General features: G+C 37.8%; 1 protein-coding gene across 3 annotated transcripts in view; it reads right to left on the reverse strand.

The window, feature by feature from the left end:
* TRAPPC9 (trafficking protein particle complex subunit 9) overlaps positions 1–21,162 on the reverse strand; it is a 454,651-nt gene that overhangs the window by 375,786 nt on the left and 57,703 nt on the right. For all 3 annotated transcript variants that reach the window (XM_062570665.1, XM_062570666.1, XM_062570664.1), the window contains 3 exons: positions 17,736–17,821; positions 8,261–8,387; positions 4,856–4,988 (listed from right to left, as the gene is read on the reverse strand). In XM_062570665.1, coding sequence (XP_062426649.1) covers positions 4,856–4,988; positions 8,261–8,387; positions 17,736–17,821 — 346 coding nt within the window. The remainder of the gene's footprint in view (positions 1–4,855; positions 4,989–8,260; positions 8,388–17,735; positions 17,822–21,162) is intronic.

Genomic DNA, 21,162 nt, shown 5'->3' on the forward strand with positions numbered 1-21,162 from the left:
TGTAGAATGCGCTATCTATAACATAATGATGTAGCGAGGAGAAATATAGGCCCCAAGGCAAAGGCCTTGAGAAGTGAAGACACCAGATGCAGTACAGAGGAGTCCTGGCATGAGACGACAAGAGACGGGGCGCAGGCTTGCCACCAGAGAGACCTCGTGGCTATAAACAACGCACCAATGGTCAGTTAAAGAAAAGCAGATAGAGCTCACAAAACCTGCGTTCAGGGGGTGACAAAGTAAACAAAGAACAAGTACCTAACATAGGAAAAAAACACTGTATCTACTAAGTTTGGATGGAGCGTGGAACTGCAAACCAGTGAAGAAAGAGTGTGGTGTAACGGCCTGTTAGAAAACACAAAAACAACCTCAAGTGTATCCTGCAGTAATGAACATGAGACCATCAATGCTATACCATCAACGCTACATTCCTCCCAGCAAAGGAATCCAGATGCTGACGACTCACTGTAACACCACAACCAGACTGAAGAGACCAACCTGAGGACCCAGAGGAGCAGTGGAAGGATATGCATGACACCAGGAAAATGGGTAGAAACTTGGGAGTGTATCCATAATAATTTTATGTGTATTATTATTAGTGATTCTTTCTCTGTATAGAGTATTCTTTTTCCTTTCTTTTTCTTTCTTCTTCTGTAGTAATTACATCTGGACTAATGATTCTGAATTAGATAGTTAAGAAACAAATAAAAAATTCTTGGCTTTATATATATGGTACATTTCCTCTTTGCCCTTAAACAAGACTTCAGGCATAGCAACACTGTCATGCAGTTTCAAAAATTTGTAGTTCCTGTGGAAATAACCAATTTCTATCCAAGTTCATCCATATTAGAAATCATCCATAGTTTTATCCATACCGTATTTGCAGTTCTACCAAAACAAAGTCATTGTCTTCATGCTGTTTTCTTATTTTATGGGGTGTTAAACTAATACTATGTTAATTCATTGACAGATATTCTTGTATTTTTAGTATATACTGATTTATTTATATTTTATATACATTGTAATGTATATATATATGTATATACTTTAAAAGAATGTCATTGTCAACAAACAGCAAACTTCACTGCAGTCTCTGCTAAACTGAGCTTATTAAAACTGACCTCCATAATATAGTTAAATAAATCTGTTTATATTTCTAAATAGATGTTGCAATATGCCTAGAAAGACTTGGGATTATTACTATCAAAATCACTGCTGCCCCAAAATTACTGCTACATCAGTCATTTACTGAAGAGATAGTAATAATCTATATGCTTTTAGTGAGCATAACCATGTAAATCTGGTCCTACAGACCAACGTTTTTATCTCCAAAGAAGTGACATAATACATACTGATTATCTGAAATACTTCAAAAAAAAAAAATAAATTTGATGAGAAGGGGAAAAAAGTCAGCTTAGTCCCTGCAGAAGGATCCAAAGGCAACCAGCTATAAAAGCTAACATGCTCCACCAGGAACAGACTTCCTCTCACAAATACAGCTTGAGACACCAAGTGTTGATAAGATCCATCTTACCCTTCAAAAGATGGATGAAGGGTAAAACAAAGCAGGTAAAGCAAATCAGGAAGATGCAAGGAAAGAAATCACATTTGGATTTCATCCTGCTGCCAGTATATCAGAAGCCTTCTTTCTTTCGTTTCTTCACCTACATCTTTTAAAAATATCCCATTCTCCAGGGCAGCTAAAGGATAAGTATGAGCTAATTTGCTGATATTGTAGAGGCTGGGAGTAAGTGACAGTAACCACAGGGCTCTCCAGCATGCAGAAATTTAGCCAGAAGCATGTCTGGATTCCAAGATGTCTTCAGAACTGAGATTCAGCACTGAAATTAAAGTATTTGAAGAAACTAAGAGTAAAGTTAACATCAGTGGAAAAGAAGATAAAGCTCTGATAGAAAAGAAATCTTGTTGGTGTTCCACATTATCAGCTGAACATTTATTCAGCAGGTGGGAATACTCTGGTCATTTAAGAATATTTGCAATTCCCTCTGTATTTCAACTCATCATGTCTTTGAATATATTCATAACTTTGTCTATCCAGTATTAATTTTGATAACAACTAAACTACACAGACTGCCCTATCTAGAAAAAACGTTACAGGGAATTCATGAACGTGCAGCTCAATTGCTGTGTTTTATTATTTTGCTGTCATATGGTCTTAATCAGGATATTATTTTTTATATCTTTGTAACATGACACCATTAATAGAGCCCACTCCACATTAGAAAAACAGAATGCAGTATGGGAAAATCAGAACTGAACCAATTGTTCTACTAAGTAAACCATATTAAAGAATGCAACAAAAAATAGGTATATATATATCCCCCTAGGACAATTTAGATAAGCAAATTCTACAGTTAAAAAAAAATCAAGAAGGCACATAACGAGAAAAACAAGTCTCTAAAAGAATCTTCCCCAAAATGAAATCTTAATCTTCCTGAAATGACAGTAAATCTCTCATCAACTTCAGTGAGAATATATGCATAATTTCTAACAATAGAAATTCATTTAGTGCACAAGTAAGTAGCTCGTATTTTTTGAAAAGTTCGAAAAATTGAATTTGATCAGTCTTATGAGCACTTTTATTATTGCGGGATTAGTCAAATTCTTTCCCAAACAAGCAAACGACCCAGGCAACTATAGGCCAGTCAGCCTCACCTCCATCCCTGCAAAGGTGATGGAACAGCTCCTTCTGGATGTCATCTCCAGACATATGGAGGGAAAGAAGGTGATCAGGAGTAGTCAGCATGGATTCACCATGGTGAAATCCTGCTTAACCAATCTGATAGCCTTCTAGGATGGAGTCACTGGCTGGGGAGATGAGGGCAGAGCAATGGACATTGTGTACCTTGACTTCAGCAAGGCTTTTGACACTGTCTCCCATAACATGCTCCTGGAGAAGCTCAGGAAGTGTGGGTTAGACGAGTGGGCAGTGAGGTGGATTGAGAACTGGCTGAAAGGAAGGGTTCAGAGGGTCGTCATCAGTGGTGCTCCAGCTGGAGGCCTGTGGCTAGTGGTGTTCCCCAGGGCTAAGTACTGGGGCCAGTCTTGTTCAAAATATTCATCAATGACCTAGAAGAAGGAATAGAGTGCCTCCTCAGCAAATTTACTGAGGATACCAAACTGGGAGGAGTGGCTGATAAACCAGAGGGCTGTGCTGCCATTCAGAGAGATCTGGAGAGGCTGGAGTGCTGGGCAGAGAGGAACCTCCTGAGGTTCAACAAAAGCAAGTGCCGAGTCCTGCACCTAAAGAAAAATAACCCCATGCACCAGGACAGGCTGGGGGCTGACCTGCTGGAAAATAGCTCTGCAGAGAAGGACCTGTGAGCTTTGGTATACAACAAATTAACCATGAGCCAGCAATGTGCCCTTGTGGCCAAGAAGGCCAATGGTGTCCTGGAGTGCATTAGGCAGAGTGTTGCCATCTGGTCAAGGGAGGTGATCCTGCCCCTCTACTCAGCCCTGCGGAGGCCTCATCTTGAGTCCTGTGTCCAGTTCTGGGCTCCCCAGGACAAGAGACACATGGAGCTACTGGAGAGAGTCCAGCGTAGGGCTACAAAGATGATCAGAGGGCTGGAGCACCTGCCCTAGGAGGAACGGCTGTGAGAGCTGGGCCTCTTCAGCCTGGGGAAGAGAAGACTGAGGAGGGATCTTATCAATGTGTACAAGTACCTGAAGGGAGGGTGTCAAGGGGACAGGGACAAACTCTTTTCAGTTGTCTCATGTGACAGGACAAGAGGCCATGGGCAGAAATTGAAGCACAGGAAGTTCCGCCTGACCGTGAGAGGGCGGGTTCCGCCGTCCAGGAGAGTGACGGAGCACTGGACCAAGTTGCCCTGAGAGGTTGTGGAGTCTCCTTCTGTGGAGATCTTCAAGGCCTGCCTGGATGCAACCCTGTCTACCATGCTCTAGGTGACCCTGCTTGAGCAGGGAGATTGGACTAGATGATCTCCAGGGTCCCTTCCAACCTTACTGATTCTATGATTAAAAACCTAAAACCCACATACAACTACCATGTCTTTTTCATGAGTGTATAAAGATGGTATTTTAGTTAATTCTTGTACTTCTTAAAAATATCACTTCTGGAGTGCTGTTAGGGCTCCTCACTACAAAGAAAATATTGAAACTCATACTGAAGATCAGAAGGGGGTATTCAAAATGGCTAGGGGGCTGGAGCACATGATATGATCCAAAAAAGCTGGATCCAAAGAGCTGGGTTTGTTCAGTTTGAAAAAGAGGAAGACCTGAAGGAGATTTTTAGTGCTGTCTGCCACCTACGGACTGCACATGGCCACACTCATTTTGGAAGTGCACAGTGATGAATGAGGATGTGTCACAAATTTTCAAAGTGAAGATGATCACACATTGGAAAATATTCCGTGAGGGGTGATGGAAACACTGTCCATAGAGATATCTGAAACTTGACTAGATAATGTCCTGAGCAACCTGATCTAACCTTAAAAGTCATATCTATTGTCAAACGAGGCCCTGCTTTGAGCAAGGTCTTGGATCAAATGACTTACAGAGACTCCTCTTACAATCCTACATTAACATATACTTTTTTGTGTTTGTTTATTTCTACATTTTACAAATATTTAGCATTTTTAGTATTCAGTCTTCTAAAAAGTCTTCTTTAATAAGGACCAACCAGTACACTCCCTCAGTTAATTAGCTCTCAATACATTTTCTACAGAATCCCAAGAGTTCAACCAGTAAAACAAAAAAAAAAAGGCAAATTAGGTTTCACATTTCTAATGTAAAAGTTAGAATTAAACTGTATTAATTTTTTACATGATAAACAATAGCAGAGACAGAATCCCCACTTTATTCAGTTTCTTACCTCGGAAGGGAAGTACTGATCTGCAGCCTTGGCAAAGCTGGAATGACTTCAACAGTACAGCCATTGGTCTTGACTCCTGGCAGATTGTCCAGAAGGCAGTCACTGAAGACTCCAAAAACTGAAGTATGATAACCTGATTTTAAGGATAAAACCCCAGTATATTATGAAATTATTTGGTTTTCTGATAGGTCTAAATGTACAAAAAGTTTAATAGTCAGATCTTATCAGTATTTCCACCATCCAAATCACCACCTTCTCTACGGCAGAATCTTATTAGGACACAGAATATATAAACATTTTCAATCTCCTAAACAGTGATAATATTTATAAAAACATCGCGTCATACAAATAACACACATCCATATTTTTGTAGATATGACAGGCAAAACAAAAAATAGAGCCCACCACACTCAGCAGAACGTTTTCTATAATCACAAGTCAGTGTACAGACCACCATCTTACAACAGCGTGTCACCTAATCCACCGGTGTACACAAAACTTCTCATCCTTCAACACATGTTAAGTTGCCCATTTCCTCTAATATTTAGGAAAGGGCCTCAACTGTATCCAGAAACTTAAAAAAGAAAAAACTCTAAAGCAAACGAATTGTCTGAAAAACAAAACAACTCACAGAACAAAATACATACACACACATGAAGTCCCCCTGTGAAAGGCAGCTCATTCTTTGATTGTCACATTATCATACTTTACTATAAGGTTACAGTCACTAAAGAAAAAAAATGTTCTATTTAAACAAAAAACTACCTCAATACTGATTTCTTACCAAGTAATACTGGAGGACTAGAAGAGAGAAAATGCCACCCCTATCTTTAAGAAGTGGAAGAAAGGAGATCCATAGAATCACAGTCCGATCATCCTCACCTTGATCTCTGGGAAGGTGATGGAGCAGCTAATCCTGGATACTATTTCCAGACACATGGAGGACAAGAAGGTGATCAGGAGCAGTCACCATGGATTTGGAAAGGTGAAATCATGCTCACCCAACCTGATAGCCTTCTACAATGAGATGCCTGGCTCAGGGGATGACAGAAGAGCAGAGAGTATTGTCTACCTTGACTTTACAAGGCTTTTAACACTGTCTCCCAGAACATCTTCATAGACAAGCTGAAGAAGTGTGGACTAGGTAAGTGGTCAGTGAGTTGGACTGAACTGGCTAAACTACCAGGCTCAGGGGACTGCAATCAGCAACACCAAGTCCAGCTGGAGGCCAGTTACTAGTTGTTGATACTGAGACCAATATTGTTTAATATCTTCATTAACAACATGGATGATGGGACAGAGCGCACACTCAGCAAGCCTGCCTACAATACAAGGCTGGGAGAAGTGGCTGATACACCAGAGGGATCTCGACAGGCTGCAGAAGTGAGCTGGCAGGAACCTCATGAAGTTCAACAAAGGGAAATGCCACATTCTGTACTTAGGGAGAAATAACCCTGCAATACTACAACCTTGAGGGGCAACTAGCTGGAAAGCAGCTTTGTAGAGAAGGCCAATGGGATTCTGGGGACACCAAGTTGTACAGGTGCCAACAATGTGTCTTCCTGGCAAAGAAAGCCAACAGCATCTTGGGCTGCATTAAGCAGAGCATTGTCAACAGGTCGAGGGAGGTGATCCTCTCCTTCTACTCAGCCATGGTGAGGCCGTATCTACAGTACTGTGTCCAGTGCTGGGGTCCTCATGACATGATAGACATGGACAGACTGGAGCAAATCCATTGAAGGGCCACAAAGATGATTAAGGGACTGGAGCATCTATCATGCAAGGGGAGGCTGAGAAAGCTGGGACTGTTCAGCCTGGAGAAGAGAAGACTCGGGGGAACATATCAATGTGTATAAACATCTGACAGGAGGATGTCACAAGGATGAGGCCAGACTCTTTTTCAGTGATGCCCACAAACAGTATGAGTGGCAATGGGCACAAACTGAAATACATGGAATTTCCATTTGAACACAAGAAAACAATTCTTCACTGTAGGGCTGGTGGAACCCTAGAACAGGTTGCCCAGAGAGGTTGTGGAACCTTCATCCTTGGAAATATTCAAAAGCTGCCTGGACACAATGACGGGCAAACTGCTCTAGGTGACCAGAACCAGAGTTGGACCAGAAGATCTCCAGAGGTCCATTTCAACCCCAACTATTCTGTAATACACACAGCCTATATCTGAAGGAAAATTTATTGTTTGACACTAATGTCAAAAAGAGAGCACAAAGAGACAATTCACTGACATGCTTCTTTACCAAAAAGATTTTCTGTGAACTCACTGATAGGGTAAAGAGAAGAAATTACTAGAAATTTTCCAGAAAAAATATGTCCAGTGCTAATAAAAAACTTGTCTTTACTACATGTGCCTAGCACAGCCTCACAATATTCATATTAAGACATGAATAACAGCCAAATGCAGAAGTCAAGTCCTCTACTTGCAATATATTTTAGTATGTGAAACTAAAAGCAGACAACAACATAACAAATATTTTTGAACGCTTTGATGCTATTCTGAATTTACTGAAATACTTTACGAAGAAAAAAAATGGAGAATAGCATTATGAAGAGACAGAAAAGCATTTCAGAAAAACTCAGCAAATTTTTTTTTCAGATTCAGAGCCTTCTTCTTTTGGTGCTGAACTTTAATAAAATGGTTCTTTTCCTGTAATTCTATATTCCAGGAACTTCTACTTAAACTTGTACAATGGTAATATGCTTAAATACTACTTCTTGTTATATCTGTCATTTTCTCATATACTGCCTTTGCTAAGATACTGATCTGGTAGTCTCCTACAAAAGCTCTTTAATTCTCTTTACTTACATGATTCTATTTAGGCTTGCTAACGAAATGATATCTGCACTACAACAGACTACCCAGATCAGCTAAATTGTTTCCACACAGGCAATTTACAAAAATTTCTGTAATCTTACATGAACACGGTTAATTGAGAAAAACGAACTGCAAGATTATCTTCTGCACGCTCATGAAGAAGTTTAAGTAATTTTTCTCAGAAGATTTTTCAAATGAAAGCATTAATGAAGGGGAGTTTGAGTTCATTATCCTTTTCCTCTCATACCAGAGATGATGCTGTAAATATCTCTTCATTGCTGCCATTACAAACAAGTGATTTTTCAGCATCACAGGCCATGTTCTTAATGAAGTCTAGCATAGAAAAGTGGTTTTTCAGGTTTTTCGTTTTCTTTCTTTCTTTCTTTCTTTTTTCTTTTTTTTTTTTTTTTTTTTTTTAAGACAAGTTGTTTTAGAAGCTCAGGAGAATTCAGAGTTGCAAATATATCAAGGATACCAATTGAAACTGTGTCAGAGAAACATATGCAATCCACAGAGGCTTAAAAAAATGTAACTGTTTTGCTAGGAAGAGAATGACTAAAGATACTGCTTACCATTGATAGTGATCTGCCCAGTGGTTTGAGGAACACCAACAAGAGTTACCGGATAGAGACCAGATTCTGCAGGTAGAGAAAGAGCTGCAGGAAGAGATTCAAATTCTACTCCTGCTGTCAAGAGACCCTGGAAAAAGTCATATTACATATATAAATCCACTTATGAGATGCAAATGCTTATATTTTAATCCTTTACATTACATCATCAACAAGCTTTTAGGATTCACTCAAATTTGTCATAACTGTTGCTTTGGTTTTAAAGTACTAGTGACTCAAGCATGCATCTAGAATCACTGCAAGACTTGTATTCAATAGTGAAGAATGCGTTTCAAGATCTGTGATGCGAAAATATATGGATTACAAATAAAATATATACCCAAGCATAATAAAAAGCTAAAAACCTAAATGATATAATCTGTAAAGTGGTTTTTGTACCTACATTTAATTGTATCTGTGATCTTATTTATATATTTGGTTATATTTTGGATAGCGAGAATCAAATATCAGTAGCAGCTATTGCCTAGCTTTAAATAAAATTATATAGAGGGAGGAAAAATCTGTATAATTACAGATAACACAGCCAGTCTAACATTATTGTCTAACTTAAATGCCTAAATTAGGAGTTGGAATAAGATATTTACCTCGCTAAGTTGACTATCTATCCAGCCTAGATATCTGCAGTGAGACTGTATTATTAACTCCCTTAATGCATGTTAGAGAAATCTCTAAGCTTCCTGAAGTTAAAATATAGGACAAAAACAAGAAATTAAGCCAAAAAAACTGCTTAACAAACTTGAAATATAGTATTATTTTCCTCACTAGATTAATTGCTTTTCTAATCTCGATTTATAAATTTAAGACAGTACATGCTGTCAGAAGTAATAAATTTATTGTTGTACAGCACTGTGGCTGCTTAAATATTTATTTCTTATGAAGATGTTATCCAGTATTATTCTCTCCATCATTTGATAAGGGAAGTACAACTAGGTTAAACCCTGTTCCATGAAAATGCTTCATAGGAACTCGAGAGTCTATCAGAAAGGTATTTTTTGTAAAGACACAGAAAAAGTAACAGTTTGAGCAACTCAGAAATCCACACAGAGGCTGAAGACCAAACAAAGAAGAATCATCACTGGTATCTGCACAGTGCCAGAACACTAGTACTTGCTTTCCCTTGAAAACACCCAGGATTGCCCAGTTTCTAATTAAATAGGTTTCTGAATGGTGCACCTCTAATGCTCATGTTAGGTACAAAGGACAAGCAACTAGCACTCTTCTGTTTCTAATTTTTAATTAAGAATTAAGAAAACTGATATGCATTTGATAGCAAGTACTGCAGGAAAAGAAAACGGTACCACCCAAATTATCCTGCCACTGACTGGAACTTGATCTATCGCATACACTTAGTCTTTAATGGCCTGATTTGCTAATCACCACCTAATCACCACCAAGTTTTCTTCAAGCAGTTCCTGGATACTAAATAAAATCAGCTCCTAATGATCAATAACTGAACGAAATTCTTCTTCAGAATTTCTTCCCTCCTCAAAAGGCAGAGTTTCATGGAAAATTAACAATCACCTCTATAATGCACACATTATGTAACAAATAAAGTTCTGCATTTAAGGTCATGAACAGGGAAGTCACCAACACACTAGAAACTTAAGAAAGCAAACTGAATGTATTTGGCAGGTTCTTGAGTTCATTTTTACCGAAGATCTGAAGTCACCAACATTCAGATGGTGCCTAACAGTACTCAAAAGCTATATATCCTTCATTCTAGCAATTACTTTTTTGTATACTTTTTCCCGCAATTCCATATATAGACCTCAGCTGTCAGGAGCAACCACAAAAAAATTCAAGTAAAAAAATAATTCTATTATGCTACACTTTCATTACCCAGTATATCTGAGCACTGAAGCTTTGTAATTCCCACTTCACAAATGCAAACTTGATCACTGCTTTCCAAAAGGATATATTTATGTAAGTAAGAACTTAAAAGGACTTTTGTGATCTCCTTATTTTAAAATATTGCATAGTCAGAGTATGTTTTACAAAGATACCAAAATAATTATTGCAATCATCAGCTAACACAAACTACTTTTAGATATGATACAACATAATTGATTGCATGTGATTTGACAAGAATCCCTCCTGAGGACTTGCCCCTCAGGAAAGGGATGAACACTTATACTTTTTACTACTGACTTAATTTCAGTCTTCATCATAATCACTCTGGTTTTGCTTGGATTGAAGCAAATATTAGAACATATATTAAAGGTAACCCCACATACTTGTGAACTCACCCTTAAGACAGGTATAGAAGTTTTGTTAAATTATCTCAGGCCCCAAAGCACTGAACTACCACTTGGCCAAATAGTCAAATATATTCAAATTAGTCAGGATTCACCTCAACTAAATACTTTGATCCAGGAACTTGTAGAGTTCTAAAAAGAATGATAAAAATTCCAGTAAGTGGTTTAATAATCAACTACAGAAAGTTGTCAAAAGGTAGAGCTGACAGATACCAAATGCATACAAATACATCCAGAACACTAAGAAATTACAGCACAGAAGACTCATTGTGAAACCATAATCCAGTCATTTTTCTGAAATATATAAAGTTGCTCATTAAGACATGGCCCTAATTAGCTCAATTTTCCTCAGGTAGGGTAGGAGGAGTTGAATAAATAAAGCTTTCTCCCACATTCCTATTACTCTTCATCATATCTGAAATTTCTCTTTGAATGTCAGGCTGCTCAAGTTCATTAAGATAACTTCATATAACTCTGTCTGCTTTCAAAAAATGACACCTTATTCCTAAGTGGGTCAAAATTTGGACAAGTAGCACTGCAGTTACACAGCCTTTTTTAATTGCTATGATTTGATGCATACGCTGAAGTTGTTTATGTACTAAAGCTCTTAGTTTTCAATGAGAGCAAAGTCTCTGAACAGTTCTAGTTTCAACTTCTCAAACAGTAATATTAAAAACCTCCACCCCACACACACAGCCTGCTTGGTCATAGCATGCACTAGGTTTAATCAAATATGACAGTCCTTCAATTTGACATCTTCATCCATCATGACAAGAGTCAAGCAGATGCCTTATCTGTCACCTTGGTGAGTTACCATCCAACAACCCAACATAAGGCCAACATTCTTCTGTCCTTCTCATGCAAAGGTCTAGAGAGAAGGAAAAACAAAACAAAACAAAAAAACCCACTCCAGTAGCACTGAATTCTCCTGCAACTGTCCTCAGACAGGAAACAAAAATGTATTTACCTATCTTTACTAAAGTGTACTTCCCCTATAAACATACGCTGAAAGGCTCCCACCTGAGAGGACCACAATGTGATTCCCAACAGTCTTCACCATTCCTTTCACTATTAGTGCTTTTTCTAATCACTCAGAAGTTGGTGGGATAGGAAAAAAAGACACAGTGGTCTTAAAGAGACAATGCATTTGAGATTGTTCTCAGATAAGACACAATCCCAGCAAAGGACAGACCAGATTCCTTGGGTTTTAGCACGACAAGAATTGAGACTGACAAGAGATTCAGAGCTAGCCAGGCAGCAGACAAAAACCCTCACTCAGGAGGTACTAGGCATCACAGCTCTCTTGACTAGACGAATGAGATCCAAATTATGCCGGTCAGTCAGATGTTTTGTATAAAACTCTGGAAATGTTACGCTTAAAAGGAAATCATACTGCAAGTTTTCCATACTAGCAACATGTTATGAGGGCCTGGCCCAGGCGGATTCTGGAGCGGAGGATCTAGTACTCATGTCAGCACTCAAAAAGCAAAAAAGGTTGAACTCTGAATGCCCCCACTCCTAAGGGCATCAGAATTTATCTCCTCTGCCTGACCTAATGCCTTGAAATAACAGACTAGCCTCAAGAATAGTCAGCACTTCCTTTAGTCAAAGCACTGAGACAAAAGGAGCGTGTTAACTGCAGACCCTTCCACATCCCCTTATGCCAGGTTTGGGAGGGAGGTGAGATGAGATTCAACACAAACACAGATAGCGAGAGACAAAGAGGTACCTGAGCGTTTCAGAGTACAATGTTCCAAGATATGAATGTGTTTATGGACACGAAGGAAAAATTATTTTGCTTGAGAAGTTACTAATAACAAAATGATTTCATAACAGTACAGCAAAAAAATTACTAAATACAGCATACATTGATCTATGCTCCCTGAGATTATGCCAAAGCAACACCCTTGGATCATAGTATCCACAAACACAGCACGCTGATCATGGGATATTTGATAAAAGTAAATTAAGTTCTCAGTACAATGTACTTTTTATATTGCATTGAAAATGTATTTTCATTCTAAGACATAATTCTTCAGCAACAAAGACAACAAACACTGAGAGTTTTTCTACAGAGTAAATGCAATGCAAATGCCAAAACGTGTGCATTAAGCATAGGCTATGACTGCGATAGATATTAAACAGTCTCAATTGTATTATTCCATGAAGAAGAATACATCCTGCACTTCTCTCATTATGTGAATTTTATTATTTGATAAACCTTTGAGTTTTTAAGAGTAAAGATATTAAAACAAAATGCAAAAACACATCAAAACTGGAAGAAAAAAAAAATCAATTGATCAACTGGGCTTCAGAGTTCCAGGCATAAACTGAGACCAAGATACTCACCTTTAAAACAGAATCAACACAGGTAAGTTTTAAAATACGGTGACATATCTAGAATGTCTGAATGACATGTTCAATATTGCTATTTGCTGGACAACAGCATTCAGCAATACTTGCCCAACACTGCCCTCTGGTGCTTAAAAGTTTTGTAATAACAGCGACAATCAAATCCAGGTTGAAGTACTGTCATATCCTCTCCCTAAGCATATCTGATGCACAAAAGGAGGTAGATGTTAGATTTCTTTTCCCTAGAGTCTTTACTTAAACATTATTACTGATATAAAGTACATCATAGCTCTTTCTGATGTTACAGAAAAAGTTTACCTGTATTCCAGGTTTTCTCCAGGGAAGATATGAATCACCAGAGAAAAAAAGATTTATTTCCTTGTATTCTTATAAAGCAACCTAAGAGTCTTAGAGTGAATATATGTATGCTATTACCACAGCCTACTTTTCTGTCTCTCAAAAATTAGGTTTAGTTTTAGAGAAGTAAAACAACTTGTATGAAAGCAGCATTTGAAGATGCTGTTAAAACCATATGGGTATATACGGCAAAAACTTTTTAGGCTTTACTCACTAATTTTGAAATGCAATCATTTGTTTTTCAAATAACACTGACAACTAAGTTAGTTTTCCCATTGAGCATACTTTATACAATGTTCATTAGCATTTTCAAATATTTGTTTTTTAAAGAAAAGGTTCTCCTACTATTTCTAGTAAGGTAATTTATGTAAGTAATTTATGCAGACCTTAGAAAACATAATACAACCATTTTTATCCTTTTCCTCTTTCTTTTATGTACATTCTTGCCCAGTGGATCTTCAATTATATTGTTTATGCACAAAGATTAATCAAATTAGCAGATACAATTTTAGATGGTATTTTTTTAAAAATCAATACCAAAAGAACTCTTGGTAAATAATAGAGTTTTGAAGTTTATCAATAGTTTAACAGCTATTCTTATACCATCTTTAATCAAAATATCTCATTTGTGTTACTTCAAATAAATATACTCACCAAAGAGAATGAAAAATACAGAATAAAGAGTTTCTTTCAAAAAATGAGCTTTAATATCATAAATTACACCATCCCCACGTACCGTTTTGGGGTAATAATAATTTCTTTTCTCAATATTCACTTATTAAATAGTTTACACTGTCCTGTATACATCATTGCCATCTTAGAACCATAATTATATTTTCCACAATAACTGCATGATGATTCAGAGGTCGCTTCCAACCTCGACCATTCTGTGATTCTGTGATTAACCAAAACATACTTCTAAGTCATTCCCCTAATAAAGAAAAGAAAGTTTAATTCAAAAAGTAAAAATAGTCCCTCAAAAATTTTGAGCTTATATTATAATATTAAAGGCATATTTGCTTTAATATAAAACTTGAAAAATAAAAAAGAAAAAAGCAGTTAAAATCTCAGATGATTTAAGACACTTAGCACTACATCTTCATAAACATATTATTTAATAACAGATCTCAGCAGACTTTACCATGATTAATAGCTTCAAATATTTTTTCTCAAGATATAAAATAAATCAATCAAAGTTTCCCCAGAATTTGGCACTTCTCTGGAGACTAGTCTTTCCTGGGCACAAAAAAGGTTCAGTAACTATAAGAAAGGAGGAGGCTAGCCTTTGTATGAATAAATCTGAATAGAAACTAATACTCCTGGGGAAAAAGTGGTATATGCACTTATTTCCAGATATACATCAAAGCTTCTATTTACTTCAGTTCCATCACTAGAATAGCACGAATATTCTAATCTGTCTAAGAGAAAATAATTAGACTTATTTGTATCTCTCTCAATATGTTAACTTACGATACCTGCTATGTTTTACTAAAGCATTCTCTCTAATTACACCTTTAATCCCTCTGCTTTGTTTTACTGGCCAAAATACCTAGTTGCTGGATCTAGTCACTTCCATATTCACTGGTTAAATCTTTTTATTTGTTATTGTATGAACAAAATTGCACCTTTCATTGGATTGGAGCTCCCACCATATCAAAAGAAATACGAGATATGGTAAAAGATAGAAAAGAGACACATGTAAAGAACAGATATCTAAATACTAGACTCCCAAGCCATAGACATGACATGCATAGAAGGCGGGAAAAAAACATCAAGAACAAGGTAGATCAGCACAAAGAGCTTTGAATCGGGAAAAACAAACAAAAATGCAACTTTTCCGGGAGTACGGAGCTCATCATGTGAGCGACACTGATCACTACGTCACCTCTCCACAGTTTTAATACCAAGCCAAAAATTCAATTATATTTTCTTAAACATACTTCAACAGAACTACACAAACTTGACATAAACACTTCAAATGATGGGGGGGGGAAAGGTAGGGAAAGCGTTCAGCAGAGAATTACTCCGCTTAACAACTTGTGTTGAGCTTCAGCTTAAGTTGTTTACCTACCCAATTTCGAGCCGTATCGAACAGAAAGACATGTTAGGACAGTAGCATGATAAAAGCCTGGACTGCTGCTTCCAGTGTTCATTTAACTTAAAACAAGCGAGCCGGTATAGCAACAAATCTTAAGCCGAAAGATGACTGAAAGGGATACAGGGTAGAAAAGAAATACGACTATCGATTTCAGCAGAGCTGCATGCTGATGGATGGTGAACCGCGAAAGGGGGAAAGAGCAAAGGAAACGGTGCAGAAGGGAACCGAGCCAAGGCCTGCCGGTTACCAGACACGAGGGCGAAGCAGTGCTCGCGCTACGAAGGTAAGGTGCTGAGTCCAAGAATGAGGTTATGGGAGAGGCGAGTCGAAACTGCCGCTGAACGTCATAAATGCGTGTGATCCCTACGGAAGTGACTCTGTGAGTCTACGGTAGTATTCAAGAAGGTGACACATTATGAGAAATCAGACTACAAGGAGACATGTGGACTGCAGGCATGAGTACACATTAATAATATACCACAACACTTTAAAATATTAAACAGTGCCTTGAATTATTAAAATAAAAACAAAAGATTTTATTCTTGTGATGAAGTAATCACTCATAGAATGAAAATGATTTAGGCTGGAGGGAAATGCTGGAGACTCTCAGGTCCAACACGCTGCTCAGAACAGGACCAGCTTTGCTGTTAGATTAGGGTGTTCACAGTCCTTTCCAGTCAAGGTGCAAATATTTCTAAAGAAGCAGACCCCACATTCTGTCGGGACAATCTATTCCAGTGTTTGACCACCCTCAGAGTTGGAAAAGAAAAAACAAACAAACAAACAAACAAGAGTTTTCCTAATATCTAATCAGAATTTCCATTGCTGCAACTTGTTCGTTGACTATCCCCCTTGCACCGTGCACCTCTGGGATGAGATTACTTGTATCTAGTTTGCATGCTTACTTCCTCTTATGCGTACAGATAAAACTGAAATCCAGATTTAACTTCAAAGACAGAGCCTATGAAGCCAACAAGAAAAAGAAGTACACGTTCTACTACAGCTAATTTGCACAGGATGCAGATGGAGCACACATCCCTGTAAATACCTGTGTTTGTAATTCTTAGCAGTATGCAAGCCTTCATACAATTCCTCATTAAGAAATTGCAGGGATAAGCTATCCAGTACGAATTTCTTAAATACATTATTACCTAATTAGTTACATGATACAATTTAGACTATAAATAAAAATTACTTTATTTAAAGTCCTTTATAGAGGCGCCTTTGAGATACTACTTTATAATTAATTTCTCGATTTTTTCTTAGTAATTTGGGATAGTTCCTTGAGTGTTAGATAAACTGTTGCTAAAGTAACCAGTGTGGTAACTTCCAAAAATGAATGTTATTATGCTATAAACACAACCTCTGCGTGTGTTTTGTCCCAATGGAAAAATATTTTATTACATATAGCATATGAGTCAGTTACCAAACTATTTGACTAGCCACTGCAATAGATCTATCAATAAATAATCACAAATACTAAGCAAATATATATATCCATCCTGATTTACTCAGCCAGATAGAATGATGAATTTAAAAACAACATTAAATATTGGAAAAAGGATAAGATTATTTAACTCTAGATTAGGAGTGAGTAGATATGAAGTTGGACTGGCAATTAGGAGATTTCTAACCATTAATGGATCACAGTTTTAGGAAGTTGCTCTAATCAGTATAAAGAGGACAAAAGCAACCTAGCTTGTTTTAAGATACAATGTGAGCTGTCCACAAAGAATATCATAACATTTGCCCGAAGGCTTGAGCTTGACCAAGAGATTCCCTTCTATCCCTACATCCCTGCCTAGCATTTTAGCCTTTTTTTCCTCCCTCTAAATCACTATACATTATTTTATTTTCAAATAACATATACCTTTGGGAACAGCAGATCCATGAGCTGAAGTTTCCATTTAAAAGTACAGCTTTTCAAAATTAATTATTTTAATTCCTAGTTTTTAAAAAGGGTAGACAAAACTGGAATTTGAATAGCTATGATTAGTGCAGATTTCTAAACTGCATTAGGAAGAATACACTAATCATTGCTTGAAAGCCAGTATATTTAAATTAGTCAGCATGAGTTCTAGTCAATTCACAGGAAGGTATAGAACTGATTTACAAGTAAGTAACAGTACAGTTTTTAAACACTCTGAGTGGCAAAGATTTTCAGTTCAATACCTCAACACCACTACAAAATATAAGGGGAAAATTGACACGACTGCTTTGTTAAACCAAGGTTATATCAGCTTAAGTAATTTTAAAGTATGTGATACACAGAAAGCTATATTTGAAAGTTCAACTTAGAAAAGAACTGGGAATTTTTTCAGAAAAAATAAAAGGGAAAATTTGGAAAAATACATACCATGTTTTCTACTCGGAGCTCAAAAGGCATGGGGTTGTACACCATCAGCTGAACTTCACACACATCTCCCTGGACCCACTGGAAGTCTATACCAAATGATTATAGAATTAATGCAGGAATTGCCCAATGACAGTGTTATAAAAAAAGCAGCATCAGCTGAGCTGTCAGGCTGCTATATTATCTTTATGTTCTAAATTAAAATCCCTGTATAATTGCCACAAACCAGGTCCCCATTCAAGTGCATTGAGGGACACGAGCTGTAAATCACAGGCAGAGTGGTGGGTTAAAGACCAGAAGCATTCATTAACATGGCTGCAGCGTTCCAAAGCCCCAGTGTGCCAACATCACATTGGCAAAATTAACTCAAGCATCAATTCAAAGTACTACTTAAGCACATCCTTAATGTTAAACACTTAAAGCTTGCATACTTGGATTTAGGTACAGACTACACATCGTTGGATAAAAAGCAACCAGATATGGAGTGAACAATACAGGAAGGAGGAAATTAACAGTAATGGAAAAATATCATCATATATGCTTGCTTAGCTGATAGTAATTTAGAATGTTCTTCTATTTACTTCTTCAGAAGAAAAAGACTGCTCACCAGCAAGATGCTACCTTAGTTTCCTCCCATTAGTTTTATGTGGGAAACAGTAAAAGGTGTGGGAAGTGCTGCAGAAAGGGAGGATGATACGCAGATGTATAGCTACAGACACAAAATAGAGACTTAAGGAGTAAAGCAAATTATGAAGTAATCTTCAAAAACACTTAGGAAAGACACATGACCAGAGCAGAGATTAAGAAATAGGCTGTGTTATATTTCACTACTGTTCACTACTGTTCAGTGACAGAGGTTCAGCTTTAAAGACACTTAATGTCGCCAAGTTTCAAATTTCAATTCAATTTCACCAAAAAAAGACACTCTCACCAGTTGCCTCTGGTTTGCTTTCGAGAAGGTCTATCTATCCTACATAAAGGACACCAGGGCAACATTAAAGGATTGCTTCCCTGGGGGAAAAAGCTTTTGAATAGGAAGATAGAATTGGAATATGTGGTCCTACGTAAACAGCCGTATTTATATAAGCTGTTATGTAGCTATGACAGATTAGTTGCAAGATTTTCTAACAGAAATGTATTATATATTCTTGCTGCTTTAGACTATCAGCTTTTTATAACACAAATCATTTCAACTATGTCTAAAGCCAGTGGGCTTATTTCTCATAACTAGCATGGCCTTAAAGCAATTTAATTAGAATATAATAATCCAATTTATTGTTTCAAATCAGAAAAGCTTATCAATTTGAAAATGCAAAAGCTGAAAACATTTTCTTAAGATTTTTTTCTAACAGGCTTTGTTCGACTTTTGCTGTCAGCAATACTTGATCTCTCTTGCTGCAACAATGACTTATTCAAAATACGGCTTATTATCGACACAAAATGCACAAGGTAATAAACCAAGTTTATCTGCAAAATCTTCAATGAACTATCAGTCGTTTAGAACAGTGAAAAAATATACATATCCATATGGATATTACTATCCATAATGGAAAAAGGCAGATTATTTGTTGGTTTGCTTATTTTTTAAATGTTTTAAATGATACATTTTTTAAATGTATCCTGATAAATTACATACATGCCTTAAAAATACTTTGATTAGTTTGAAAGTATGTTAAATTGTTCAGCTTCTTGCAAAGGAAGTACTTGGTTTTGTTCTGCATGTTCTTTCATTTGCAAGAGTTTGAATTAAACATTAGAGGCTATCTTAAAAGTGAATATGAGGTTTATAAGGCAAAAGACTAACACTTGACATGATCACAAGCAGTTAAACACCTCCTTGGCTTAAATAAAACCTAAAGGAAGAAATTGCCCTGTATAATGTAACATTCCTATGGTGTGCACAAAACATAACTAAATCTTAATCTGCAGTTTCCAAAAACACAGACTCTCTTTTGTATCCATGAAGGAACATGAATACTACATAAAACAACTCTTTGACAAGATTAGTGATAGGGTATTATTTTAACAAAAAACTCTGACAACGTACACTTAAGAGATTAAATGCTAAAAATTTAATCATGAATTGAGAGTTCTTATAAGAAATTAATAGGACAAATGGGAACCATTTTCCAAAGAAGTAACATTTCTTGAAAGAAAATCACTTTAAGCCATTCTCACAGAAATACATTTTTAATTTCTTATCCTTTCTTAGCCATCTTGTGAAATCAAAATAAAGTACTGCAGCAAAGCAGCACTAAATCATGCCCAACCAGACTGCCAGATAATAATCCATATCCCTGCATTTTTCATAATCCCTCATGTTTCAAGAATTCACTGAAAACACACATTATCAAAACACATATTAGAAAATGCATATGTCTTTCTCAAAGTGGAGGTTATCCTCTTAACCTTCATCATGGGTCCATCTCAAAGGTAGTTAAGTCCAGTATCTAACCTAGTCCATGGTGTGGAAAAAGACTGGAGCTGTGTGCATTAAAGAGGAATCACAGAGCCAGACTCCAATGACTGGCTCTGAAAGTTAAATATAATCCAGATGAACAAGCCAAATCGTTGCTATATCACTAGAGCAAATTGAGTTTTAAAAATAGAGGAGAGAGGACTGTGGGAAGGGGAAGAGAGAGGCAAGAAGAAGAAAAGAAATCTTGGAGAACACCACAGCTCAAAGGAAGAAGAGAAAGGGAGAGGAATGCATTAGCCGTGTCAGCGGCTTCGACCCAGACAGACCCTCTGACAGCGGATGCAGCTCTGCAGGTCTCAGGCTGCAGGGAGAGCTTGGGGCCTCTCCGTGAGGCCTGGGCTGACAGTCAGCTCTCCTGCAGAAGGTGTGCTGGTGTTGACGAGCTGTGTCACCAGGTAAAGGAGTTAGAGGAGGAAGTCAGTCGGCTGCGTGGCATCCATGAAAATGAGTGGGAGGTAGACGGGGTATTCTCAGAGAGCAGACAGCTTCAGGAGTCCCAGCCCCCCACAGCAGAGGAGCTGCTGGAGGGCTCTGTGTCGAGTGAAACGGTACATCACAACACTGCAGAAGAAGGCTGGAAACTGGTCACTTCTCGCAGAAGGAGCAAGACTCTTACTCCTCCTGAAGACTTGCAATTGAGGAACAGGTTTGGTGCCCTCCAGGCTGAGGAGGAGCTGGGCGTGGCTCCGAGGGAAGCAAGTGGGCTGACAGACCCTGTGCCTTGTGGGAACCCCCAGGAGAAGCGGCAAGTGCTTGTTGTGGGTGACTCCCTGCAGCAGGGGATGGAGGCACCTATCTGCCGACCTGACCTCTAGCTGAGAGAGGTCTGTTGCCTGCCAGGGGCCTGAATACGAGATGTCATGGAAGGGCTGCCAAGGCTTGTCCACACGTGGGACTATTACCCTCTGCTGCTCTTCCACGTGCGTAGTAATGATACCAAGGGCCAACTGG

Source organism: Rhea pennata, chromosome 2 (genome assembly GCF_028389875.1).
Source record: "Rhea pennata isolate bPtePen1 chromosome 2, bPtePen1.pri, whole genome shotgun sequence".
Lineage (NCBI taxonomy): Eukaryota > Metazoa > Chordata > Aves > Rheiformes > Rheidae > Rhea > Rhea pennata.